Here is a 24,253-nt window from a genome sequence, read left to right on the forward strand (position 1 = left end):
CGGCCTCGGCCCCGCCAATCAGCGCGCTCCTCGCGGCGCCCGGCGCTGCAGTGACGCGCGCCCGCCTGCGCCCGGGGCGCCCCGGCGCCGGCCCCTCCCGCGCTCGCCGGCCCGTTAACTGCGCGCCGCGCCTCTTGCGCGACGGCCCCTGGGCGGCGGCGCGTGCGGACGCAGCCTCGGCGCGCCCCCTGGCGGCCCGGCGGGGCGCGGCGGGCGCGGCGCTGACCCGGAGGCGGCGGCGGCGGTGCCCGGATGGAGGCACGTCATTGTCCCCCGCCGGGCGGCTGGGCTGTGTGCGGCGGCGGCGGCGGCGGCCGAGGGGGATGGAGCGAGCGCCGAGCCGGGTCAGGTAAGCTCCCGCCTCCTTCCCGCCCGCTGCTGGCCGGCGTGGGGCCCGCAGAGCGCTCCGCCCGCCTCCGCCGCGGCTGGCCCGGCCGCCCCTCTGCCGGCGCGGCCCGCCGGGGGCTGGCCCGGCCCCTCGCCCGCCGCCCCCTCCGCCGCCGCGGGCCGCCCGGGACCCCGCCGCGCCGGTGGCAGCGCCGCCACCGCCGGCCGAGCCAGGCCGCCGGGGAGGGGGCGGCGGCCACGGCGGCGGGGCGCCCCGAGAACCGGGCTGCGCCGGGAGGCCGGACCCCCTGGTTGCCATGGACACTGCCCTCCCACCCCCACCCGGCCCCAGCCCGCCCCCTCGGCCCGGGGGCCGGGCCCGGCTGGTGTCCCCGGGGCGGCCTGGCCCGCATGGGTCTGCCCGGGGTGGGCGTGTGCCGGCCGCGGAGCCGGGCGTCCCCTGGCCGCCTGCCGCCCCCCGCGTGGCCGCTGCCTCCCGCCCCCGAGCGCCCCTCGGAGCCCGGGACTCGCCTCCCCGCCCCCATTCCACCCCGAAAGATACAAACTTTCCTCCCCGGGCGCCCCTCGGCCGGCCGCCCTCGCGGGGCCGTCCACCTGGCTGCTCCGCCGAGTGTCCGCGTCCCCCACGCCGCCGCCGGGCTGAGCGGGGCCGCCGGGGCGAGGGGGGCGGCCCGGCGGCGCGTCCCCAAAGCGTGTTTCTCTGGGTCGCGTTCTCTCTCTTCGGGAGGGAAGAGCCCACTTACCTGGAGGGTCGGGGCGGAGGAGGGCCGATCGGTGTTGGAGTGGGAATCAGACAGAAGTTTCCCACCGTGGGACTCTAACCGGAGGTAGTGAGTGCAGCTGAGATTACTTTGTGGGGCAGCTCTTTCTGTTTCGGAAGGCCGTGGGGCTTGCTTGTTTAGGGGAGAACACGTTGATGATTTAAAAGTGAAAACACTGAAATAACAGAAAAGCTGCTTGAAAAACTAGTGAACGCCTCTTTTTTTTCAAGGTAACAGCAATATTCTCAGACATTTTTGTGGAGACTGAAATTTTTTTTTTTAAGAGTTGTAAATGTTAAACAATCCTCTTGACATTCATTCAGAGCGCATTGGGCATGGGAATAATCAGCTTCACTTATTTTTACTTAAGGTCAGTTTCACTTTCTTTTCTGTGCCATTGAATCAAGTCTACACTGTTTTGTAAAGGTTGAAGGCTTGGTTGTTTTGCTGTTTTCAAAATAACTAAAGTCAAGTTGTGTCTTCTAAAGCTTGTACAGGAGTGTGGATTACATTGTGTGCCAAGCAGCAGAGTAACAGTTTCTTGTTAGTGTATTGATGTTACGTCAGTGTATGTGGGGTACCTTAATGCTTAAATAGCATACACATGTTAAAAATAAAAAAAGAATAGTGCATTCTGGCATTCGGTAGAAATACTAAGGGAGAAATACCATGTAAGAGACTCAGAATCAAGACTTTTGAATAAAGGAGAGGAAACACACATCCAGCCTGATTCTTGCAGTGCCTGCTTCTTTTCAAACATGCTTTTGTAACTTCTTGTGTATCACCAGAACATGTTGAGAGAAATGGTAACTTTTCACTGAATGTCCCGAGGTTTGCAGCAGTGATGTTGGGGAGCTGCATCCTGGGGCCTGCACCGCGGTGTGTGGCTTCCAGAAAGGGCTTCTCTCTGGGCTGATGGAATTAGTTGGGGCCTCTCGGTTTCCGGGTAAGAATTCATTGGCGGGATGTACAAATGAAAATGAATGGATGGTTTTGGTTTGTTTTCCCAGCAGTATAATGCTGTGTGGTTATTGATGACCGAGTTGCATGCATTCCTTCATTTTTATTTATATGTGAGAACCCCTCCTTCCCCTCAAAAAAGGCAGTTGGGCCAGTAAAATGGTTTTACTTGGTCATTTGTTAATGATTGTCCTGAAAGGATGTCTATGCGGGGAAAATCAAGGTTTTTGCTGTTTAATGTCATTGTAAGGAAGCCTTTCTTTCTCTACCTCCTCCTTCCCTTCCTCTTCCTCTTGTGTTTTCTTACTCTTGTCTCCACACTGTTTCATAATTCCTTTTGACTCTTCAATGAGAAAAATGTGAATTTTTTTTTGGATAATATGGCTCAAGTTTTCTTCCTGAATGAGGGTCCAGTACCTTATTTTTTCTTTTTTTTTTCCTTTTGTTTGTTTTTTCCTTTTTCTCAGTTTCTTAGATTGACTTAAAATTTCAGTTCAGTTTTTATTTTATTAAGATCTAAATAACATCTTCTGTTTTTAGGTAAGTGTCCAAAAAGTTTTTTAAGGTTAGACTTTTGGGGGAGAAGTAATCATGCCTTTATTTAAAACTATAACAAAATTTGAGGCTTAAAATAAAAACTTCTTATGAGCAGATAGTGCATTGTAACATTTGTTGAGGTGGCATGTACATGGGTATTTATTATCCACTTACTGTATTGAATATTTTTTAAAACAAGTTTTAAAGGCTATTCCAACTTCGTAGTTTTTAAAGCATTAAATGAGATACTGTATATGAATCACTCAGCACAAACTGGTGCTAAAGCAAACACTGGTTATTTCCTATCTCCAGAATCCATTCATTTGTTCAACACCTGTATGGAGAGCGTTCTGTATGCCAGGTCAGGGGGTACCAGTAAGAACTTGATGGAGGACAGCAGCGAACCTGCTGTGCAGTAGGTGCTGAAGGGCTGCTGTGTAAGTCAGCACAGGGTGCTGGGGAGCCTGGAGGAGGGGTTTTAACCCAGTTCTTGGGGGAGGAGGTTGTCCAGGAAAGTGTCCCAGAGGAAATGAATTCTAACTGAGTAGTGGAAGTGCTCACTGGCTGGAGGTGGAAGGATGGAGAAGAGAGGTAAAAGGAACAGCATGTGCTGAGCCCAGAGGGAGCAGGTGGGAATGGACCTTGGGCGGGGGGGTGTGCAGAGGTTCTTAGGGCAGGCAGTGCCAAGGCTAGGTGTTAGAGGATGTTGTGCTGGGGGCAGTCAGGGCACACCAGATTTGGTTGCAGCCTGGCAGTTTTGGAAACATTCTTAAAAGTAGATCTATTGACAGGTTGGTATAGCCAGAAGGAACCCCAGTCAGGAATGTTGGACCTGGTCCCTAGTCCCAGTGGCTGACTAGTTTGGGTTATAGTTGGTGCATTTTATACATCTGTGAATTCTGTCCAATGTCTCATAGGTCCATTATGAAAGTTAAATAAGGTACTGTATGAAAGGTATAAAAGTATTTAATAATTTAATTGTATTGTATTTAATTGTATTTGGTAAAGTCACATATACCAAATAAAAATACCAGTTTTTCTCTTCAGAAAAATGTGCTTCAGAAGTGAGACTTCCTATACTTTAAAAATGCAATGTATTTCAGACAATGTCTTTTGGACTTTATGCTCAAATTAAAGCTAGATTTTCTCTGTGTAGTTGAGACTTTTCCCTGGAGAATTATATATGGATTGAAAATTGAGTCGCATGCATTAGTGCATTTCACATTCTAGTTCTAAGCAATTCTAGTTCTAGTTCTAAGAAAGAAAGAATATAGGTACTTGGTAAATGTATAGAATTGGAAAAGGAGGTGCCGGATTATAAATTGTGATAATTTTAAGAGGCATGGAATAGAATGATAATATGTAATCAATATTTCATTGAAGGTTTTTTTTTAAAATGTATCTTTATTGATTTCAGAGAGGAAAGGAGAAGGAGAGAGAGATAGAAACATTGGTGACGAAGAGAGTCATTGATCAGCTGCCTCCTGCACGCTCCCCACTGGGCATTGAGTCTGCAACCCAGGCATGTGCCCTTGATCAGAATCGAACCCCGGACCCTTCAGTCTGCAGGCCAATGCTCTCTACTGAGCCAAACTGGCTAGGCCCATTGAAAGTTTTATAATTAAAAAATGTTGCTGTGTTCAGAGTTAGACAATACTAAATGTCCTGAGGAAATTATTACAAAGTGAAAAATACTGTTACTTTTATATTTGAAGATAGTCAAAAATTACTAGAATAACTTTCTGAGATCTAATGGTAGAATAATTAGGTTACTTTCCTAATCTTATGAAAGAAATGTGTGCTTTTTGTCTTTTGCAGAGTTGAACAATGACCATAGTTGACAAAGCTTCTGAATCTTCAGACCCTTCAACCTATCAGAATCAGCCTGGCAGCTCTGAGGCAGTCTCACCTGGAGACATGGATGCAGGGTCTGCCAGCTGGGGTGCTGTGTCTTCATTAAATGATGTTTCAAATCACACGCTTTCTTTAGGACCAGTACCTGGTGCTGTAGTGTATTCAAGTTCATCTGTACCTGATAAATCAAAACCATCACCACAGAAGGATCAAGGTCAAGGTACTTTTTAAAAGATAGAATTACTCCAAGAAACTCCTGTATAAATGCTGTCAATGAATTGGTAGTTTCAGAGGGGTTCTTATTTTGCATGACATATTGCTGCCTGAGTGGCCAGCCAGTTACATTATGATGGGCTTCATTTTCCTCTGCTGCTTATGCATGATTAACAGCGTATCATAACAAGGGAGATTATTTTTAATTATAACGATATTGTTGTTTTTTTTATTTTAAAAAAATATGTTTTCATTGGTTTTTACAGAGAGAGGAAGTGAGAGGGATAGAGAGATGGAAACATTGATGAAAGAAACATCATCATTCAGCTGCCTCCTGTATGCCCCCTACTGGGGATCAAGCCCGCAACCCAGGCATGTGCCCTGTCCGGGAATCGCACCAGTGACCTCTTGGTTTATGGGTTGATGCTCAACCACCGTACCACACTGGCCAGATGATATTTGTAGTTTTTAAATTTCTAATTTGTTGAAGGATAAACTTTATTTTGGTGAGAATTGAAATGAACAAGCATTTTATTAACTTTTCAATTAACTATAGTTCTCTAAGTAGATGTCTGTTTAAAATTTAAAGATGTTTTTAAAAATACTAGGTGGTGTTTGTTTGTTTTTTAATATATTTTTTATTGGTTTCAGAGAACAAGGGAGATCGAGAGAGAGATAGAAACATCAATGATGAGTATCATTGATTGGGTGCCTCCTGCACGCCCCCAACTGGAGATCGAGCCCACAACCCGGGCATGTGCCCTTGACCGGAATCGAACCCCGGACCTTCAGTCTGCAGGCTGACACTATCCACTGAGCCAAACCAGTTAGGGCACGTTTTTTTATTAATATATATTTTTATTGAAGAGACCAAATCATTTAGAGTTCCCCACATTCTGAGTTCTGCCTTTATCCCCTGTATTCCTGGTTAGCTGGTAATAAGATTTAGAATCTTCAGCAGAGTCAGGTTTGATGTGTTGCTATTTATTTAGCTTCCAAAGCCTGCAGAGCTTTGTTGTTAAATATTGGTTCTTTATTTTTCTAGCCCTAGGTGATGGCATTGCTCCTCCACAAAAAGTTCTTTTCCCCTCTGAGAAGATTTGTCTTAAGTGGCAGCAAACTCACAGAGTTGGAGCTGGGCTCCAGAATTTGGGCAATACTTGCTTCGCCAATGCAGCATTGCAGTGCTTAACGTACACGCCGCCTCTCGCCAATTACATGCTATCGCACGAACACTCCAAGACATGTAAGTCTTCTGTTTTATGTTACGTGGGTTTCGTTGTGGTATCTAACCTACTTTCATTTTTTCTCTGAAATGAAAGGGAGGAATTAGCCAAGAATTCTATGATCACTAAGCAGTTGGCTTAATTCTTTTAGAAACCATGCAGGAAAACTGTAAGATTTGTATTCAGATTGTGTAAGAAGCATTTTGCACCTAATTTGACCTGTGAAGTTATTTTAAAAGAAACATATTTTAGCAGCATTTGGCATGTTTGAACCCTTTGCTGGCTTTCTACACTTGCTAAAAAATGTGGCATGAATGTTTGCCACCAAGCGGGATTAAAATCCTGCCTCTCTGGTATCTGATTCACTTACAGGCTTCTCAGCCTTAGTGGAGAGGAGCCTCTCATTACTGCCCCAACCGCCCGGAAATTCATTCAGGACTTTCCGTTCAGCATGTGAGAGCTGGGTTTCAACCTTAAGGGTAGGAAATCAGTTAAACCATATTATGGTCCTTAATTTGGCGAAAGCCAACTCAGTGGTTGACTAGCAAAATTCAGAATTTAAAACACACCCATTTTTTTGAGGGTTTGACCTACACATGTTGTAAGTATCCTTCAGCCTTTGTAAATGAAGTCTCCCGTTCTTTGATCTACATTAAGCTTAGATTTGCATGTGTATGTTCAGGTGGCTGTTCTTTAATTATCAGTGTGAAAAAGTCCCTTGGTTTCTTTTTGAATAGTTCTTAATGGAGAATTTGAACTGGTTCTTTTAAAATTGTTTTTTCCCCCAAAAGAGCAAAATAATGCTTGTGAAGAATTTGGAAAGTACAGAAAATTCAAAGAAACCAAAGGAAAATCACCCAGAGCCTCACTGCCTAGAGTTGTTTGTTATGCCAAAGGGTTTTAAATTACAGAATGAACGTTCTACTTGCCCGCATTTTCTCCCTTTCTAAGTCCATAATTCATTCCCACAGACAGCTTTCCTATCACTTTGTGCTTAATGAAAGTAGGGTGTGGATGAAAACCTAGCCCTGGCACCTGGACAGCAAGAGAGATGGCCGAGACAAAAATTCAGAAGCTCCCAGTGTCCAGAATTCGGTGCTGCCTGTTTTTTATGCTATTGACGGTTTTCTCTCTCTCCCTGTTTTCCCTGCTTTATTGAAGTACTAGAGGCCCGATGCACGAAAATTCGTGCAAGAGTAGGCCTTCCTTCCCCCAGCTGCCGGCACCGGCTTCCCTCCCGCACCTGGGACCCAGGCTTCCCTCCTCTGGCCACTGGCAGGAACCTGGGACCTGGGCTGGCTTCCCTCTGGCCCCTGCTTTGTCAGGAAGGATGTCAGAAGATGTCTGGTCTAATTAGCATATTACCCTTTTATTATTATAGATTATAGATCATTGATATAAATAAAGTGCACATATTTAAAATATACAATTTGCTGCATTTTGACATTTGTATATACCCATGGAACTATCACCGCAATTAAAATAATGCACCTAGCCGGTGTGGCTCAGAGGTTGAACCAGGAGGTCATGGTTCGATTCCCAGTCAGGGCATATGAGGGCTCGATCCCCAGTGTAGGGCATGCAGGAGGCAACCAGTCAGTGATTCTCTCTCATCATTGATGTTTCTCTCTCTCCCTCTCCCTTCCTCTCTGAAGCCAATAAAAATACGTACATTAGAAAAGAGGCTGCACCTTTCACCACCCCCTAAAGTTTCCCATTGCTCCTTTGAAGTCGCTCCCTTTTGCCCTTTCCTACCTCATCCCCTCCATCCCAGGCAACCACTGATATGCTTTCTGTCTACTAGCGATTAGTTTGTGTTTGCTAGAATGTCATATAAGTGGAATTGTATACAGTATATGTTCTCATATTTCCTGGTCTCTCTCACTCAGCACAATTATTTCTATATTATTTCATGTTGTTGAATGTATCAATAATTAATATTTATTGCTAAGTAGTATTCCACTGTATGGATGTACCACAGTTTGTTTCTTCACTCACCTTTTTTTTAAAAAGTTTTTAAAAAATATATATTTTATTGATTTTTTTTTTAATATATTTTATTGATTTTTTTACAGAGAGGAAGGGAGAGGGATAGAGAGCTAGAAACATCGATGAGAGAGAAACATCGACCAGCTGCCTCCTGCACATCCCCTGATGTGCCCGCAACCAAGGTACATGCCCTTGACCGGAATCGAACCTGGGACCTTTCAGTCCACAGGCCGACGCTCTATCCACTGAGCCAAACCGGTTTTGGCTATTTTATTGATTTTTTACAGAGAGGAAGGGAGAGGGATAGAGAGTTAGAAACATCGATGAGAGAGAAACATCGACCAGCTGCCAAAGTACATGCCCTTGACCGGAATCGAACCTGGGACCCTTCAGTCCGCAGGCCGACGCTCTATCCACTGAGCCAAACCAGTCAGGGCTTCATTCACCTATTGATGGACATTTGGGTTATTTTCCATTTTGGGCCATCATGAGTTAAGCTGCTATGACCATTTGTAAACAAGTCTTCATAGGACATGTTTTCATTTCTCTTGGATAAATATCTAGGAGTGGAATGGCTTGGTCCCATAGTATGTCTCTGTTTAATTTTAAGATACTTTCAAACTGTTTCCCAAAGGGATTGTGGTATTTTACATTCCTACCAGCAATGAATGAAAATTTCTTTTTGCTCAGTACCTCGCCTAATACTTGGTGTGACCTTTCCAATTTTTGCCATTCTAATAGGTATGTTGTCTAGTAATACCTTACTTGTAGCTTTAATTTGCACTTTCCTAATGAATAATGTTGAACATCTTACCACATGGTTATTTTCCATCCATATATTTGCTTTACTGAAACACCTATTCATATCTTTTGCCCGATTTAAAATTGGGTTCTTTTCTAATTGTTGAATTTTGAGAGTTCTTTATAGTTCCTGGATAGAAGCTCATTATCAGATACGTAATTTACAAATATTATCTCCCAACCTGGAGAAACGTATTCTCTTCACACTGACTTTAGAAGAGCATGTTTTTAGGTTTGAAGAATTCCACCTCATTTTTTTTCTCTTTATCAGTTATCGTTTAGGTGTTGTATTAAGAAATCTGCTTAACCAGAGGTCACAAAGATATCCTCTATATTTTCTTTTTTTTTTAAATTTCTTTATTGATTAAGGTATCACATATTTGTCCTCATCCCCCCATTCCCATCCCACACCCCTCCCCACACATGCCCCCCCCCCACATGCCCCCTCCCCCTGTTGTCCTTAACCGCTGGTTAGGCTCATATGCTTGCACACAAGTCCTTTGGTTGATCTCCCCCTTTACCCCCACCCTCCCCCACCCTTCCTCTGAGGCCCGACAGTCTGATCCGTGCCTCCTTGTTTCTGGGTCTGTTCTTGTTCATCAGTCTATGTTGTTCATCATTTCCCCTAGATGAGTGAGATCATGTGCTATTAGAAATACACTTATAAGAACCAAAAATGAGACAAGCAATAATGGTTATGGTGACAGGCAAATGAATCAGTCTGTAGTGAGTTTCTTTCTGGGCCAACAGTTCTTTTGAGACCCAATTTCAATGTCCAACAGTTCCTTATGTGTACATGTCGGCACTGACTTTTCAGCTCTGGATGGTGGACAAATGGTGGTAATGCAGGTCCGACTCTCTCTGGTTTGTTCCTGGGCAATCTGCAGTGATGCACAGCTGCTAACTGCTAGTATGGCAAGGCCACATCACTGTCTTCCATCTCTGGACTGCTTCTCTTCTGTCTTCATGGCTGGAGTAGTCCTGTCGATTCCTCTCTGTTGCTGGAATCCACATGGTCTCGGAGTTGTTTTAGCTGCGGAAAGCTGTGTCTTTGGAGGTGGAGGTCCCAGGTTCCGCGAGTCTGCAGCTGGGGTAGCAGGATATTGGCTGGAGTGGGTGCTGGGTCGCGGGGCAGTTCCAAGGTCTGTCTTGTTGGTGGTGTTGATGAGTTTCTATGTAAGGCCGTTCTCCGCTCAAGATGGCATGGGCTCCCTCTGTGATAGAGTCCCGCCGTCCTGGGAGTGCCCGCAGCGGTGGTAGACTCTCTTTGTCAAGGAGAGGCTTTCTGCCAGCCCCTGCTGCTCCTGCGAGATTTAACTTTCCCTCACTCACTCTCACACACCCCACGCACAACCACACACTCTCCTTTTATACCCTCACTCACTTCGTCTCTCTCCACTCCGTCCTGCCAGCCGCCATCTTCTTTCCCCTATATTTTATTTTGTATTTAAATACTAGTGGCCTGGTGCATGAAATTTGTGTATGGGGGGGGGAGGTGTTCCTCAGCCCGGCCTGCACCCTCTCTAATCTGGGACCCCTTGGGGGATGTCCGACTGCCGGTTTAGGCTAAACTGGCAGTCGGACATCCCTCTCACAATCCGAGACTGCTGGCTCCTAACCGCTCATCTGCCTGCCTGCCTGATCAGCCCTAACCACTCTGCCTGCCGGCCTGCTCATCCCTAATTGCCCCCCCCACCGACCTTCTCACCCCTAACTGCCCCCCTTGCTGGCCTGATTGCCCCCAACTGCGCCCCCTGCTGGCCTGCTCGCCCCCAACTGCCCCCCCCATCAGCCTGATCACCCCCAACTGCCCTCCCCTCCTGGCCTGATCGCCCCTAACCGCCTCTGCCTCAGCCCAGTCACCATGGCTTTGTCTGGAAGAACATCTGGAAGGTCTCCTGGTCTAATTAGCATATTACCCTTTTATTAGTATAGATATTTTTATTGACTTCATTTCAGAGAGGAAGAAAGAGGGAGAGAGAGAGAGAGCAACATCAATGATGAGAGAGAATCATTGATTGGCTGCCTCTTGCATGTGCCCCTACTGGGGATCGAGCCCACAACCCAGGCATGTGCCCTTGACCAGAATCAAATCTGGGACCCGTCAGTCCTCAGGTTCTATCCACTGAGCCAAACTGGCTAGGGCTCCTCTGTATTTTCTTTTAGAAGTTTTACAGTTGTTTTTTTTAAATATATTTTTATTGATTTCAGAGATGAAGGGAGAGGGAGAGATAGAAACATCAATGATGACAGAGAATCATTGATTGGCTGCTCCTGCACACCCCCCACTGGGGATTGAGCCTGCAACTGGACATGAGCCCTTGACTGGCATCGAACCGGGGACCCTTCAGTCCACAGGCTGACGCTCTATCCACTGAGCCAAGCCAGCTAGGGCTAGAAGTTTTACAGTTTTACAATTATCCATTTTGAGTTGATTTTTGTTTATGATGTAAAGAATGGATCGAAGTTCATATTTTTCAATATGGGGATATCCAGTTGTTCCAGTACTATTTGTTCAAAATATAGTCCTTTCTCTACTGATTTGCCTTTTCACTTTTGTCAAAAGTCACTTGACCGTATACATATGACTCTTTTTCTGAACTCTCTATTCTGTTACATTGATCCATTATTTATCTTCACACCATAGCACAGTGTCTTGATTACTGTATATTTAAGTTTTGAAATCAGGTAAGTCCTCCAACTTTGTTCTTCTTTTTCGAAGTTGTTTTGGCCATGCTTGGTTCTTCGCATTTCCAAATGAATTTTTGAACCACTTTGTCAATTTCTACAAAAAAGCTTTCTGGAATTTTGATTGGGGTCGTGTTGAATCTATAAATCAAGCATGTCAAACTCAAAGGCTAACACGGGCCAAATAAACAAGGTGTAAGTTTATGTGGGCTGCAAAAAAACAAAAGCTTCAATTTTCACAGAAACGTAGGTTTATTTCGATAGAGACATGCTGAATACAAAGGGCTGAAATAAATGAGTAATTGTTAACAAAATAATAGAACGTTTTAATAAAAATTAATACTTTTTCTTGAACATTAACTTACCAGACACTGAATAACTGCACAGATTAATAAGCTTAACGCAAATAAACCTATTTTTCTTGTTCTCCGAAAGTGAAATATTTCCTGTTGCGCACACCAAACAAGTCAGTACAGGACTGATGACGTGGCAACCAGCTGCTAAAATATTCGCTGCTGGTATTGGTGGAGAGAAATGGTGCACCTGTGTGTAAGGGAAATGAATGCAACACGATTATAGTCATCAGTCATTAGCGAACGTTGTAGTTTGTTATTAATGATTATGTATAACAGGATTTTGTAAAAATTAAGTTAAAAATTTTTTATTAAAATGTTTCTTACATATCATTATATTGGCTGGGACACAAAGATATTCGTTTTGGGCCACATGTGTTTGACATGCTTGCTATAAATCAATTTTGGATAAATTGACATCTAAACAATATTGTCTTCTGACCCACAAACAAGGTATGCTCCATTTATTTAGGTGATCTTTAATTTTTCTTAGCAATGTTTTATATAATGTACACATTTTAAATCAGATTTGTTCCTAAGTATTTTATTTTTTGAAAGTTATTATAAATGGCAATAGTTTTTAAATGTCAGTTCTGATTGTTTATATTGCTAGAATATAGAAATGCAATTGATTTTTGGATATTGATCTTATATACTGCAGTTTTGCTAAACTCACTTATTTTTATTTTTTTTAAATCTCTTTCATTCTTTTTTTGGTCCAAATATATTTTTATTGATTTCAGAGAGAAAGAGAAAGAGAGAGGGAGAGAGAGATGGAAACATCAGTGATGATAGAGAATTACTGATCAGCTGCCTCCTGCATGTCCCATACTGAGGATCAAGCCACAACCTGGGCATGTGCCCCGCCCGAGACTCGAATGGAACAGTGACCTCCAGGTTCATAGGTCGAAACTCAACCCCTGAGCCACACCTGCCGGGCTAATTCTAGTAGTGTTTTTAAAAAGGATTCCTTAAGATTTTATATGGAGACGGTCATGTGGTCTGTGAATAAGGAAAACTACTTCATTTCTAGATGCACTCAAAAACATTATAAATAAATCAAATTACAATAATTTAAAACATTCAAGTAACCCACAGTAAGGCAGGGATAAGAAAACAAATGAAAAACAGAAAGAACAAACAAAAAGCAAAATATAAATGGTCAGACTTAACTTCTAATACATCCATCCATAATCAACTTCAATATAAATGTTCTAAAAATGCCCCGAAGGCCCAGATTAAGAAAGTAGATTTAAAAACATGACTCCCGCAAGAATCAACGGGCAGGGCCCTTGGTCCCGGATCCGTCTCTTGCTTCAACAGTGTTTGGACGGAACAGACCCAGGGGCGCCCCTTCCAGCCTCCGGCCTCTCTCCTGCGTCTCATCCAGTCACACCTCGGAACCACCTGCCGGACCAGCCAACACACCGGTTTTTGTCCTGCCTTAACGCCTTGTCCCGCCTTAACTCCTTGTCCCGCCTTAACTCCTTGTCCCCCCTTAACTCCTTGTCCTGCCTTAGCTCCTTGATGCCGAACAGCCATGAGCTCCCAAATTTGTCAGAATTATTCACTGAGGTGGAGGCTGCGGTCAGCCGCCTGGCCAGCCTGCATCTGCGGCCTCCTGTACCTCCTCTCCCTGGGCTACTATTTCGACCGTGACCATGTGGCTCTCGGGGGTGGGGCCACTTCTTCAGAGTTGGCAGAGCAGCACGAGGGCGCTGAGCATCTCTAGAAGTTGCAGAACAAGCGTGGCGGCCGCGTTCTCTCCCAGGACGCGCGGAAACCGTCCCAGGATGAGTGGGCAGAGCTCAGGCCGCCATGGCAGCCGCCTGGCCTTGGAGGGGCAGCTGACCCAGGCGCTTGGGGAGCTGCAGGCCCTGCGTTCCACCGCGCAGACCCTCAGCTCTGGGACTTCCTGGAGACCCACTTCCTGGACGAGGAGGGGAAACTCACCAAGAAGGTGGGCGACCACCTGACTCACATCCGCAGGCTGCGGCCCCAGGCTGGGCCGGGCGAGTGTCTCTTCGAAAGGCTCATCCTCAAGCACGACTAGGAGCTTTGGAGCCCAGAGGCCTTTGAGGGGCCCCTCTGCATCCCCTGGTGTCTGGCTTTTACCTGAGCCTCTTCCCGAAACTACTAGCCATTCTTTAACCACCCTGGAGCCCTCTCCCGTGCATTGGACAAATGAAATAAAGCTTTTTGCAGGGGAAAAAAAAAAAAAAAAGCAATAGCCGTGGCTGGTGTTCCTTAGTGGTTAGAGCATTGGCCTGCGCACTGCAGGGTCCCAGGTTCTATTCCTGGGTTGTAGGTTTGATCCCCAGCCCTCGTTGTGGGTGTGTGGGAGGCAACCAACCAATTGATGTGTCTCTCTCACATCGATGTTTCTTTCTCTCTCTCCCCCCCCCCCCCCGTCTTGCCCGCCCTCCCTTCCACTCTCTAAAAATCAATGGAAAAAATGTTCTCAGGTGAGGATTAACAACAATAAAAATCAACCAAAGAATACATAAATAAGTGGGTCAACAAATCAGTGTTTCCTTCCCCCCTTCCACTTTCTTTCTAAACTCTATAATAATAAAAGCGCAATATGCTAATTAGACCAGACGTCCTTCCTGACGACTTTCTGGACGAAGCCGGGGCTGGAAGGGAAGCCCGGGTCCGGGTGCCTGCCGGTGGCCGGGGGGAAACCCGGATCCTGAGTGCCTGCTGGCAGCCAGAGGGAAGCCGGTGCACAGCCTGGGGAAGGAAGGCCTACTCTTGCATGAATTTCCTGTATCAAGCCTCTAGTTAATAAATAAAAAGATAAAAAATAAATTTTTTTGATCACTGTTCTAAACAATTTGACTGAGTGGTCCTTTGTGTTGGTTTCATGTTTCTTCTGTTTAGGGTTTGTTGAGGTTCTTACATTTGTGGTTTACTGTTTCAACCTGTATAACTTTCAGTTATTGAAACACTTTTACTTTTTATATTTAACATAAAGTCAACATTTTTTGGCATACAGTTCTATGAATTCTAGCACAGGTATAGATTCTTGTAACCACCAGTTCAAGTCAGGACACAGAACCATTCCATCACTGTAAAAACTCCCTTATGTTGTACCTTTGTAGACAATCATCATTTCTTTTTTTTTTTTTTTTTAATATTTTTAATGATTTCAGAGAGAAAGAGGGAGAGAGAGAGAGAAACATCAGTGATGAAAGAGCATTGATCGGCTGCCTCCTGCAAGTCAACTCCCTTATGTTGTACCTTTGTAGACAATCATCATTTCTTTTTTTTTTTTTTTTTAATATTTTTAATGATTTCAGAGAGAAAGGGAGAGGAGAGAGAGAGAGAAACATCAGTGATGAAAGAGCATTGATCGGCTGCCTCCTGCAAGTCCCCCACTCGGCATCGAGCCCGCAACCCCAGCATGTGCCCTTGACCAGAATCGAACCTGGGACCCTTCAGTCCGCAGGCAGACGCTCTATCCACTGAGCCACACCAGCTAGGGCAACAATCATTATTTCTTGAAAGACTTCATTTACATGCATATTAGGGCCAACTTGATGTAGTCCCACTGCTCAATGATGATATGCTTATGTTTTCTGTTGTTGTTTTGAGTTTTTGTTTTCTCTGTGTTTCATTATGGATAATTTATACTGCTCAGTCTAATCTGTTATTAATCATACCTTGTGTATTTTTATCTCAGAAATTTTGCTTTTCAGTTGTAAAGTACAAATGGGCCAGTTTCCTTATCTGTTCTTAACATGCTCTTGCTTTTTCTCTGCCTCCTTGAACATATAAATATGTGTGTAATGTCTTTCTAAAGGTCCTTGTCCTTTGATTCTATTTTGTGTCATTTCTGGGTCTGTTTATGTTTATTTCTTCTTGTTCTTGGTCATTCCTACTTCTTTACATGCCTTGTAACCTTAGTTTAGAATTTTATGTTGTTGGGTGCTAGATTATTAAAATTATATTATTTCTAAAAATAAAAAATATTCCTATAAATATTTTTTAGCTTTGTTCAGGGACACGGACACAGTTATGTTAATTGCAAATAGATTGGGTTCTTTTGAGACTTTTAAAACTTTGTTAGGCAGGTTCTGAGCAGCCTTTAGTTTAAGAAAGTGCTTCTCAGCCTCAACACTGGTGGCTTTTGGGACCAAGTAGTTCCTTGTCGAGGGGCTGTCCTGTGCCTTGCTGGATGCTAGCGGCACTTGTGGCCTCTCCCCACTAGATGCCAGTAGCACCACATAGTCATGAGCTGAGAGTTGTTTTCACCCCTTAAAAAGCTGTAGAGCCCTAGCCGGTTTGGCTCAGTAGAGTGTTGGCCTGCGGACTGAAGGGCCCCAGGTTCAATTCTGGTCAAGGGCTCGATCCCCAGTAGGTGGCATGCAGGAGGCAGCCGATCAATGATTCTCTCTCATTATTGATGTTTCTCTCTCTCTCTCTCCCTCTCCCTTCCTCTCTGAAATCAATAAAAATAAGTAAGGCCCTGGCCGGGTAGCTCAGTTGGTTAGAGCATCATCCCAATATACCAAGGTTATGGGTTCGATCCACAGTCTGAGCACATACAAAAATCAACCAATGAGTGCATAAATAAGTGGAACAACACATCAATGTGTGTGTGTCTCTCTCTCGCAAATCAATAAATATTAAAAACAGCCCTAACTGGTTTGGCTCGTCGGCCTGCGGACTGAAAGGTCCCAGGTTCGATTCTGGTCAAGGGCATGTACCTTGGTTGTGGGAACATCCCCAGTAGGAGGTGTGCAGGAGGCAGCTGATCAATGTTTCTCCCTCATCGATGTTTCTAACTCTCTATCCCTCTCCCTTCCTCTCTGTAAAAAATCAATAAAAAATATATTTTAAAAAATAAGTAAAATAAATTTTAAAAAAGTTGTAGAAAGAAAGAAAAAAAAAAGCAATGAGACCACTCTGTATGTGGCCAAAAAAGCCAAATATTTATAGAGAGATTTCCAATCCCCAGTATGGGAGGCATTCTTTTCCTGTTTGAGACAAATGGTAGTGTGCAAAAAATATTTTTCCAATATAGAGAGTAGGTAACACAGGCCTTGAAATTAGAGTATGATTTGATGGTTATGTGTCTGCCACTTAATAACTATTTGACATTGGGAAAAATTATTTTTAATCCTCACCCAAGGCTATGTTTTTATTGATTTTTAGAGAGAGAGAAACATCGATGTGAGAAAGAAACATAGATCGGTCTCCTCCCGTACGTGCCCTGACCAGGACTCGAGTCCAAAACCTGGGTATGTGCCCTGACTGGGAATCGAACCCGGAACCTTTTGGTGTATGGGACGACGCTCCACCCAACTGAGCCCCCCAGCCAGGGCATGGCATTGGGCAAGTTTTTAACTCTGCACTTCAGTTTCCTCTCTTGTAAAGTAGAGTCAGTATGTACTTACCATTAGGGTTTGGGAGGATTAAATGACAGTGAACAAAAGCATATGGCTCAGTGCATGACGCATGATAGCTGTTACTGTTACTTCATTTCAGGAGTGTCTCTTTATAGTATCTCTTGATGTGTATGTAGAATCATATTTTACTAATTTGGAGGATTATTATCTCTTATCTTTCAGGTCATGCAGAAGGATTTTGTATGATGTGTACAATGCAAGCACATATCACCCAGGCACTCAGTAATCCTGGGGATGTTATTAAACCAATGTTTGTCATTAATGAGATGCGGCGTAAGTATCATTAATAGTTGTTTATATTAGTATTTATTAGCTAGTTGGTCCTAATGGCCTACCTGATAAAAGATGAGCTGTTGTTTATTATAAAAACAAGCAAACATTTTATAATACATGGAGATGCCTTTAATAACACTCTTTTAGTCAGACATTTACTACATAAACAGATTTTGAAACCTTAAAGCAAAAGATAGCAATATAAAAAGAAAATAGTACTCAGATTAATGTAAACAAATGAAAAAAATTTTAACTCAATTTGTTAATAAAATCATTGATAATTTTACAATGAGTTTTCCCCCAGATATTTGGATTTTTATGCTGAGTAGTACTAACTAATGTTGTCCTACATGTTTCTTTAAATTGGCTTGAATTAGTTACACTATACAGAGTGACAGTAATTGCCAAAATAAAGTTAATTACACTTTTAAAGATTTATACTCCTACCTTAGCAAATTTGTGGATAAATTTTATTTTTTCTGTTTAATTTTTAAATGACTTTTAAATCTTTCTCTTGCATTGTAATGATACAAAATTTTCTTATGCACTTTGTGTGTGTGTTTTTCAATAAACTTTTACATCATCTTAATTAAGTTGGAATAAAAAATTAGTTCAAATTTTAAAAAACCTAATTCTTAATCTGATACCTAGCTAGATAATTACAGGTGTGGATAATCATACAGTTACAAATATTTACAATGTAAACATTTTTAAAACATCATTGGATTCTGGCAAGATTTTAGCTGAGGATGATTTTTTTTTTTTTTTTAATAAATATATAATAAATAAATATATGTAAGGCATGATTAATACTTTTCAACCTAAATCTTTAAGAAAATGTAATTTCTGTGTGTTTGTGTGTACTTACATCCATGAATGTACATATATACAAACACACACCCACACACATACATGGTTTAATTATGAAATTTCCATTTTTGTAGGTCAGAGCTGCTAGAATATTGGCAGTTCATGACTTAAGCTAGTATATATTAATATATTATATTCATGCATATAAAATTCTACATACGAAGTTTTATTTATATTTTGCTTAGATTTTTTTATTATGCAATTTTATCTTGCAACTGTTTGTTCATTTAGAAATAGGACTGAAATGCTACTGAGATATAATACATAGGTTATCAGGATAGAATTTAGATAGGTTTCGACATTGACGCTCTGCATGGATTCTCATAGAGAGATTAGCACCAAATTTAAGGTGTGTAGTAACATAACATTGTGGACAAATTTTGAGGCAGTATAGCCAAAGTTGAATTTATTCAAGTACAACTTGATTAACTCGCTAAAGCCATGGATAGCATCTCTGTGCCTCCTCTCTGGGCTCTCAAACTCTAGTCCACGTGGACTTTTAATGGTCGAACTCTTCTCAGAATAGCTGGTGTTAGTGCTGTTTGCCCATATAATGATTATCAGGTGTTTTCTAACTAACATATTGTCATAAGATATAACTTTTGGGGGTTACAGCCTGGGCCTATTATGTGATGATAAAGCTTTATCTTAAACTTTATAGGTATAGCTAGGCACTTTCGTTTTGGAAACCAAGAAGATGCCCATGAATTCCTTCAATACACTGTTGATGCTATGCAGAAGGCGTGCTTGAATGGCAGCAATAAGTAAGTACAGCAGCACCGCAGTCCTTTCTCCCGGCCACCACGAGTACTGACGTCTCCTTAATCCGTCTGCATTCTTGTTCTTCTGTAGATGTGTGTGCTTTTGCGATCTCATATGGCAGCTGTAATTTCTGTAGAACTCTTCTCTCATATCACCGTCTGACTGTTTTTCAGATTAGACAGACACACCCAGGCTACCACGCTTGTTTGTCAGATATTTGGAGGATACCTAAGATCTAGAGGTAAACTTTCATTTAAAACTTTTATTTACAGTGGCCCTGGCCAGTGTGGCTCAGTTGGTTGGAATGTCATCCTGGGCATCCCATGCATTGGAAGGTCGCAGGTTTGAGTCCCAGTCACGGCACATATCTAGATTGCAGGTTCAATCCTTGATTGGCAACCGATCTATGTTCCTCTCTCACATTGATGTTTCTCTCTCTCCCGCTCCCTTCCTCTTTCTCTCTCAATTCAATAAAAACATATCCTCGGGAGAGAATTAAGAAATAAAAAGAATTTTTTAAAAAGTTGATAAGATGATCCATGCATATGGTCTAAAAAAAGCGAACTGTAGAAAGGATTAAGAATGGAAAGTGTGTCCTCCATCCAGCACAGACTTCCGTCCCCCCTTCTCAAAGACAGTCCCGTGCTGGCTTCTAGTGTCCTTCCAGTAGCTTCCTGTGCATGAAAGGACTGGGAGCATGGTAGATGTAGCCCTTTCCGTCTTCTCCTAACGTTAGAGTGTTTTACACTTCAGCGCACACAGGTCCAACATCGTCTTTCACAGGTGCGTTGTTTCCATTTATCCCCTATCAGGAAGTACTCAGGCCACTTCCATTTTTTTAAATGATCATCAGTGCTCACGAACATCCTTGTGCACATGCCTTTCTGTCCATGTAAAAGTGTATATGCAGGGTAAATTCTTAGCATTAGAATTTCTGCATGAAAGGCTGGTATGTAATCTGACACTGCCATATCATCCTTCCAAGAGGTTATACCAGCTTACATTCCAACCAACAGTGTGTGCGGGCCAAATTCACGGCACTTGGACTCACACTGTGTAGCAGTAACATTTTTTGCCCAATCTGATCGGAGAAACTGCACCTTGTTTTAATTTTTTATTTGGTATAATATTTTTGTGTTCAGTCATCAACAGTTGGGATGCCATAATGATTACACTCTGCTTATCTTTGCATTTTGTCTTTATTTCAGTCAAATGTTTAAATTGCAAAGGCGTTTCAGATACTTTTGACCCGTATCTCGATATAACACTGGAGATCAAGGTAAGCTGGATCATAGTTGCGACAGTGAAGTTTAAAAACCAGGTAGACGTGACGTAACTTCATGTATTTGTAGTTCACTTACAATTAAGACTGACTTGTTAGAGAACATGAATTCAAAATTTTACTATGCCAAGACTTACGTACAGGTGATTATTTGAACTTTGTAGTCAGCATCATAATCTTAAAACACCTAATCTTTTTATTACCTTTTCATGTTTCACTACTTTTTAAAAAAATTTCTTTATTGATTAAGGTGTCACATATTTGTCCTCATCCCCTCATGTTTCACTACTTAATCTTAATAAAATCAGATCCTGATAACTATATTAGCCAAAGTAGATGGTGGTTATTATTTAGAAATTGTTTTGTTTCCTGCCTGTTCTAAACTCTTATTTTTTTTTGTTATTCTTAAGCTTTATTTTCTCTGATTTCAAATGTAATATGAGTTTGTGATAAAATGAGAAGTATTGTAGATATATGTGATCCATCCTGCAGAATGAGCTGTTCCTGTCACTCTGATACAAACTGTCCCAGAGTGTTATTTACTCCGTCCACAAGTGGAGTCACACCTGAACTCCGACCACTTGCTGTTTTCCGTTCAGTCTGCTTGGCGTTTATGTGAAGGTCCAGTGAGTGGATAGACCAGGTTACATGCCTGAGTCCAAGCTGGTAGATACTTGGTTTGTTTCCATTTTTAGACTTTTTTAAAGAATGCTTCAGCCAGCAGCCTCTTTACATATTTTTGTTCACTTTAATCTGATCATTTTTTAATGGGAGGGGAAATAACTTGATATGTCCACATATAAAAATGAATGCCATAGTAAAAGAACATTTCCTTTTTAAAAAAATTGATTTGAGAAAGGAAGAGGGAGAGAGAGAGACAACATGGATTGGCTGCCTTCTGCACGTCCCCTACTGGGGAATGAGCCCACAACCCGGGCCTGTGCCCTGACCAGGAATCAAACCAGTGACTTCTTGGTTCAGGGCAGTGAGAGGTGACGTGTGCTGCCTTCTCTTCCCAGGCTGCTCAGAGTGTGAACAAGGCGCTGGAGCAGTTTGTGAAGCCCGAGCAGCTGGACGGCGAGAACTCGTACAAGTGCAGCAAGTACGACGGGGCTACCGGGCGGGAAAGGCCCCTTAGCTGCCGATGCCATCTCGGGAGACACTGCGTCTCTGCCCTCCAGGGCCAGGGCGTGTCCTCTAGAGATGTGGGCCTCACTGCTGGGGGGGGGGGGTGCAGGGGGAGCAGAGGTAAGCCACCTGCGAGGGAGGTGCGCCTGGGTGACGTCAGCCCCGCAGCAGCATTTTCATCCGCTCTGTTGTCAGGGGTGGGCTGGGCGGCAGCCACTTTCTCCTTGGAGCTTCTGTGGTTCTCCCCAGGATTGCTGGTGGTGTCTGCTAGAAACCTCTGAATTTTGATTATTTCTTCCCCTGAAGTCAAGAGAGCCTGTTTTCAGAAAGCCGTGGTTGTATGTTTAAGTGGAGTTTCATTTTAGAGTCAGGTGGTACTTGTTCTTACCAAATACTCCTTTTGTGGGAAGAAGGCTCCCTTCTGTCCTAGCCACGGGGTTTCCCTGTGTTAAACTCCACGGACATTTCTAATCATTGGGTTTCTTCCATTTGTATCTGATAGGTCTTTGTTCTCACAGAATTATACCAGCCTGGAAATCTGGTTGTTTTTCAGTTGGTTTTGAGTTGACGGAAACTCGTATTAACCTAATGTGAGAATATCAGTGACCTGTGTGGCTATCACCTCAGAATTACCCCAGCTTCCTTTCCCTGTCATGCTGACGAAGCAGTTTCTCTGTATTTTAAAATTTTGTATTTTCACTGTTGTTTGAAAGGGTTGTTTTTCTCATCTAGTAGCCTTTGGAAACTTAATTTAGAATGTTTAGAGAAATAACAAGGGGAAGACTAAAATACAAGAAACATACTTAATCTTCTTAATTATTTGTTTCTGCTTATTTCAAGATGTAAAAAGATGGTTCCAGCTTCAAAGAGATTCACCATACACAGATCCTCCAATGTTCTTACACTTTCTCTGAAACGCTTTGCAAATTTTACCGGTGGAAAAATTGCTAAGGTTTGTAGACATTAGTAACCTGAAAGGCTCAGCGTCATCAGCTACTACAGGTTATAAACAATCTAACTGAACAGTTTTGTTAGCTGATTTTCTAAATTCTTCCAGCACTTGGTGTAGGAAGAAAATGTCAAAGCATTGAGCCAGTAGTGTATTTTGTGTGTTTATGAGTGTGTGTGTGTTTCTGTATCCTGTAGCTGGTAACTTACCTGAATTTGGACTCCATAGTCAGTGAGGTAGAGAGAGTGTGTCATTTGAAATCCTGCTACGTCTGGCCACTCTTCCAAGTTGGGTTTTCTTGGTTGGTTGTTTTCTGATTGGTAATACATTGATTTCCCCATTTCCTTTCCACTTTCTGAAGATTGAAAAAAGTCAGTGACATGCAAAAGAAACAAACAATCCACTCCTGAATTAGTAAAAATAAAAACAAGTGATGATGAAAGCCCAGAATTATCATTCTATAACATCTCTTTTGATTAATTTGGATCCTTAATTAATAAGAATTAACATGGATCCTTAATTGTTAAAGAAAATAAAGAATACAGTGGGATTGCATTAAACACATAGATTCAAATATGTCCCAGGTTAATCAAGTCTTGTGAAATGGGGTTCAGTGGGTTAGGTTTCTGCTAGAATATCATAGAGCATAGTGTCTGCACCGCCCTGCGGACCCCATACCCAACACGGGGGAGGGTCTGTGCTCTCAGAAACATGTTCCTCTTCCTCTTTCCGTTTCTGTTTAGGATGTAAAATATCCTGAATATCTTGATATTCGACCATACATGTCTCAACCAAACGGAGAACCGATTATTTATGTTTTGTATGCAGTACTGGTACACACTGGTTTTAACTGCCACGCCGGCCATTACTTCTGCTACATAAAGGTAAGCTGTGTGATTTGCAATGTCTCTTTATTTACAATACACTGTGAGGGAGCACTGGTGTTCTTGGGGGGAAGGTGGGACTTTCACAGTTAAAATGTGCAGTTCCATTTTTCTTACATTTCTCTAGCTCGGTGTTCCCTGTTTCTCTAGTCATATTGAATCTCTCTTTTATTGGCTCCCTTGCAGGCGAGCAATGGTCTCTGGTATCAGATGAATGACTCCATCGTATCCACCAGTGATATCAGATCGGTACTCAGTCAGCAAGCGTATGTTCTCTTTTATATCAGGTATTGTCAGGAGAACAGATTTTCAAGTTTTCTGTTATTTTATTTCTGTTCATCTCATCAACATATTTAAATTCACTTAATGTGGATCCTTATTGGGTTATTTTTAAAACTGCAGCTTAATGCTTGGGAGAGTAAGGAGTGCAGCGTTTGCGGATGGTCCTGAGTGTGCTTTAGCTTCCAGCTGTTCGGCAGGTTAACCACAAACACACTCGGAGGAAGGGAAAGGCGATGGCTGAGGAGGGCAGGCTTCGGCGGCTGGCCTCCCACGGGGTGACCTGGGGGCTGTGGGGGCCCCGGGAAGGGGCTCAGAGCACTGGGTGTGGTCCCTCCAGCTGCTGAGCTCAGCGGGCAGCCGCCTTCCTGGGTCAGCCTGGGCAGCACCAGCGCCTCGGCTCATTCCGCTCCTGCTCTTGCTGAAGGCTGATTGGCTCAGTCCAGTGCTGGAAGGGCGTGGCCTTGGAGAAACTGAGGTGTGCTTCAAGGTGTTCATTCATAACAGCTGATCAGTTGTAGAATGGTCAGATAAATTATAGCAAATCCATATGTTGGAATATTATGCAGTTGTTAAAAGTGATTTGTATGAAGCCTTTTTTTAGTGACATGAGAATGTGCTCAATAAATATGGCGGAAAAAGCAGTTTGAAATTTTATACTGTTGAAAAACCAGTATAGGCT

At 43.1% G+C, this 24,253-nt stretch overlaps 1 protein-coding gene across 1 annotated transcript in view; it reads left to right on the top strand.

Moving 5' to 3' along the window:
- The first annotated feature begins 231 nt into the window (after nucleotides 1-231).
- The window catches only part of USP42 (ubiquitin specific peptidase 42), a 36,058-nt gene continuing 12,036 nt past the window's right edge, over nucleotides 232-24,253 (top strand). Inside the window, exons 1-11 of the mRNA XM_054718172.1 lie at nucleotides 232-349; nucleotides 4,425-4,680; nucleotides 5,719-5,919; nucleotides 17,307-17,417; nucleotides 18,949-19,051; nucleotides 19,223-19,290; nucleotides 20,258-20,328; nucleotides 21,351-21,433; nucleotides 22,300-22,411; nucleotides 23,152-23,292; nucleotides 23,479-23,579. Of these exons, the coding sequence (XP_054574147.1) occupies nucleotides 4,434-4,680; nucleotides 5,719-5,919; nucleotides 17,307-17,417; nucleotides 18,949-19,051; nucleotides 19,223-19,290; nucleotides 20,258-20,328; nucleotides 21,351-21,433; nucleotides 22,300-22,411; nucleotides 23,152-23,292; nucleotides 23,479-23,579 (1,238 nt within the window). The 5' untranslated portion in view covers nucleotides 232-349; nucleotides 4,425-4,433. The remainder of the gene's footprint in view (nucleotides 350-4,424; nucleotides 4,681-5,718; nucleotides 5,920-17,306; nucleotides 17,418-18,948; nucleotides 19,052-19,222; nucleotides 19,291-20,257; nucleotides 20,329-21,350; nucleotides 21,434-22,299; nucleotides 22,412-23,151; nucleotides 23,293-23,478; nucleotides 23,580-24,253) is intronic.

This window comes from Eptesicus fuscus, chromosome 6 (assembly GCF_027574615.1).
Source record: "Eptesicus fuscus isolate TK198812 chromosome 6, DD_ASM_mEF_20220401, whole genome shotgun sequence".
Taxonomy (NCBI): domain Eukaryota; kingdom Metazoa; phylum Chordata; class Mammalia; order Chiroptera; family Vespertilionidae; genus Eptesicus; species Eptesicus fuscus.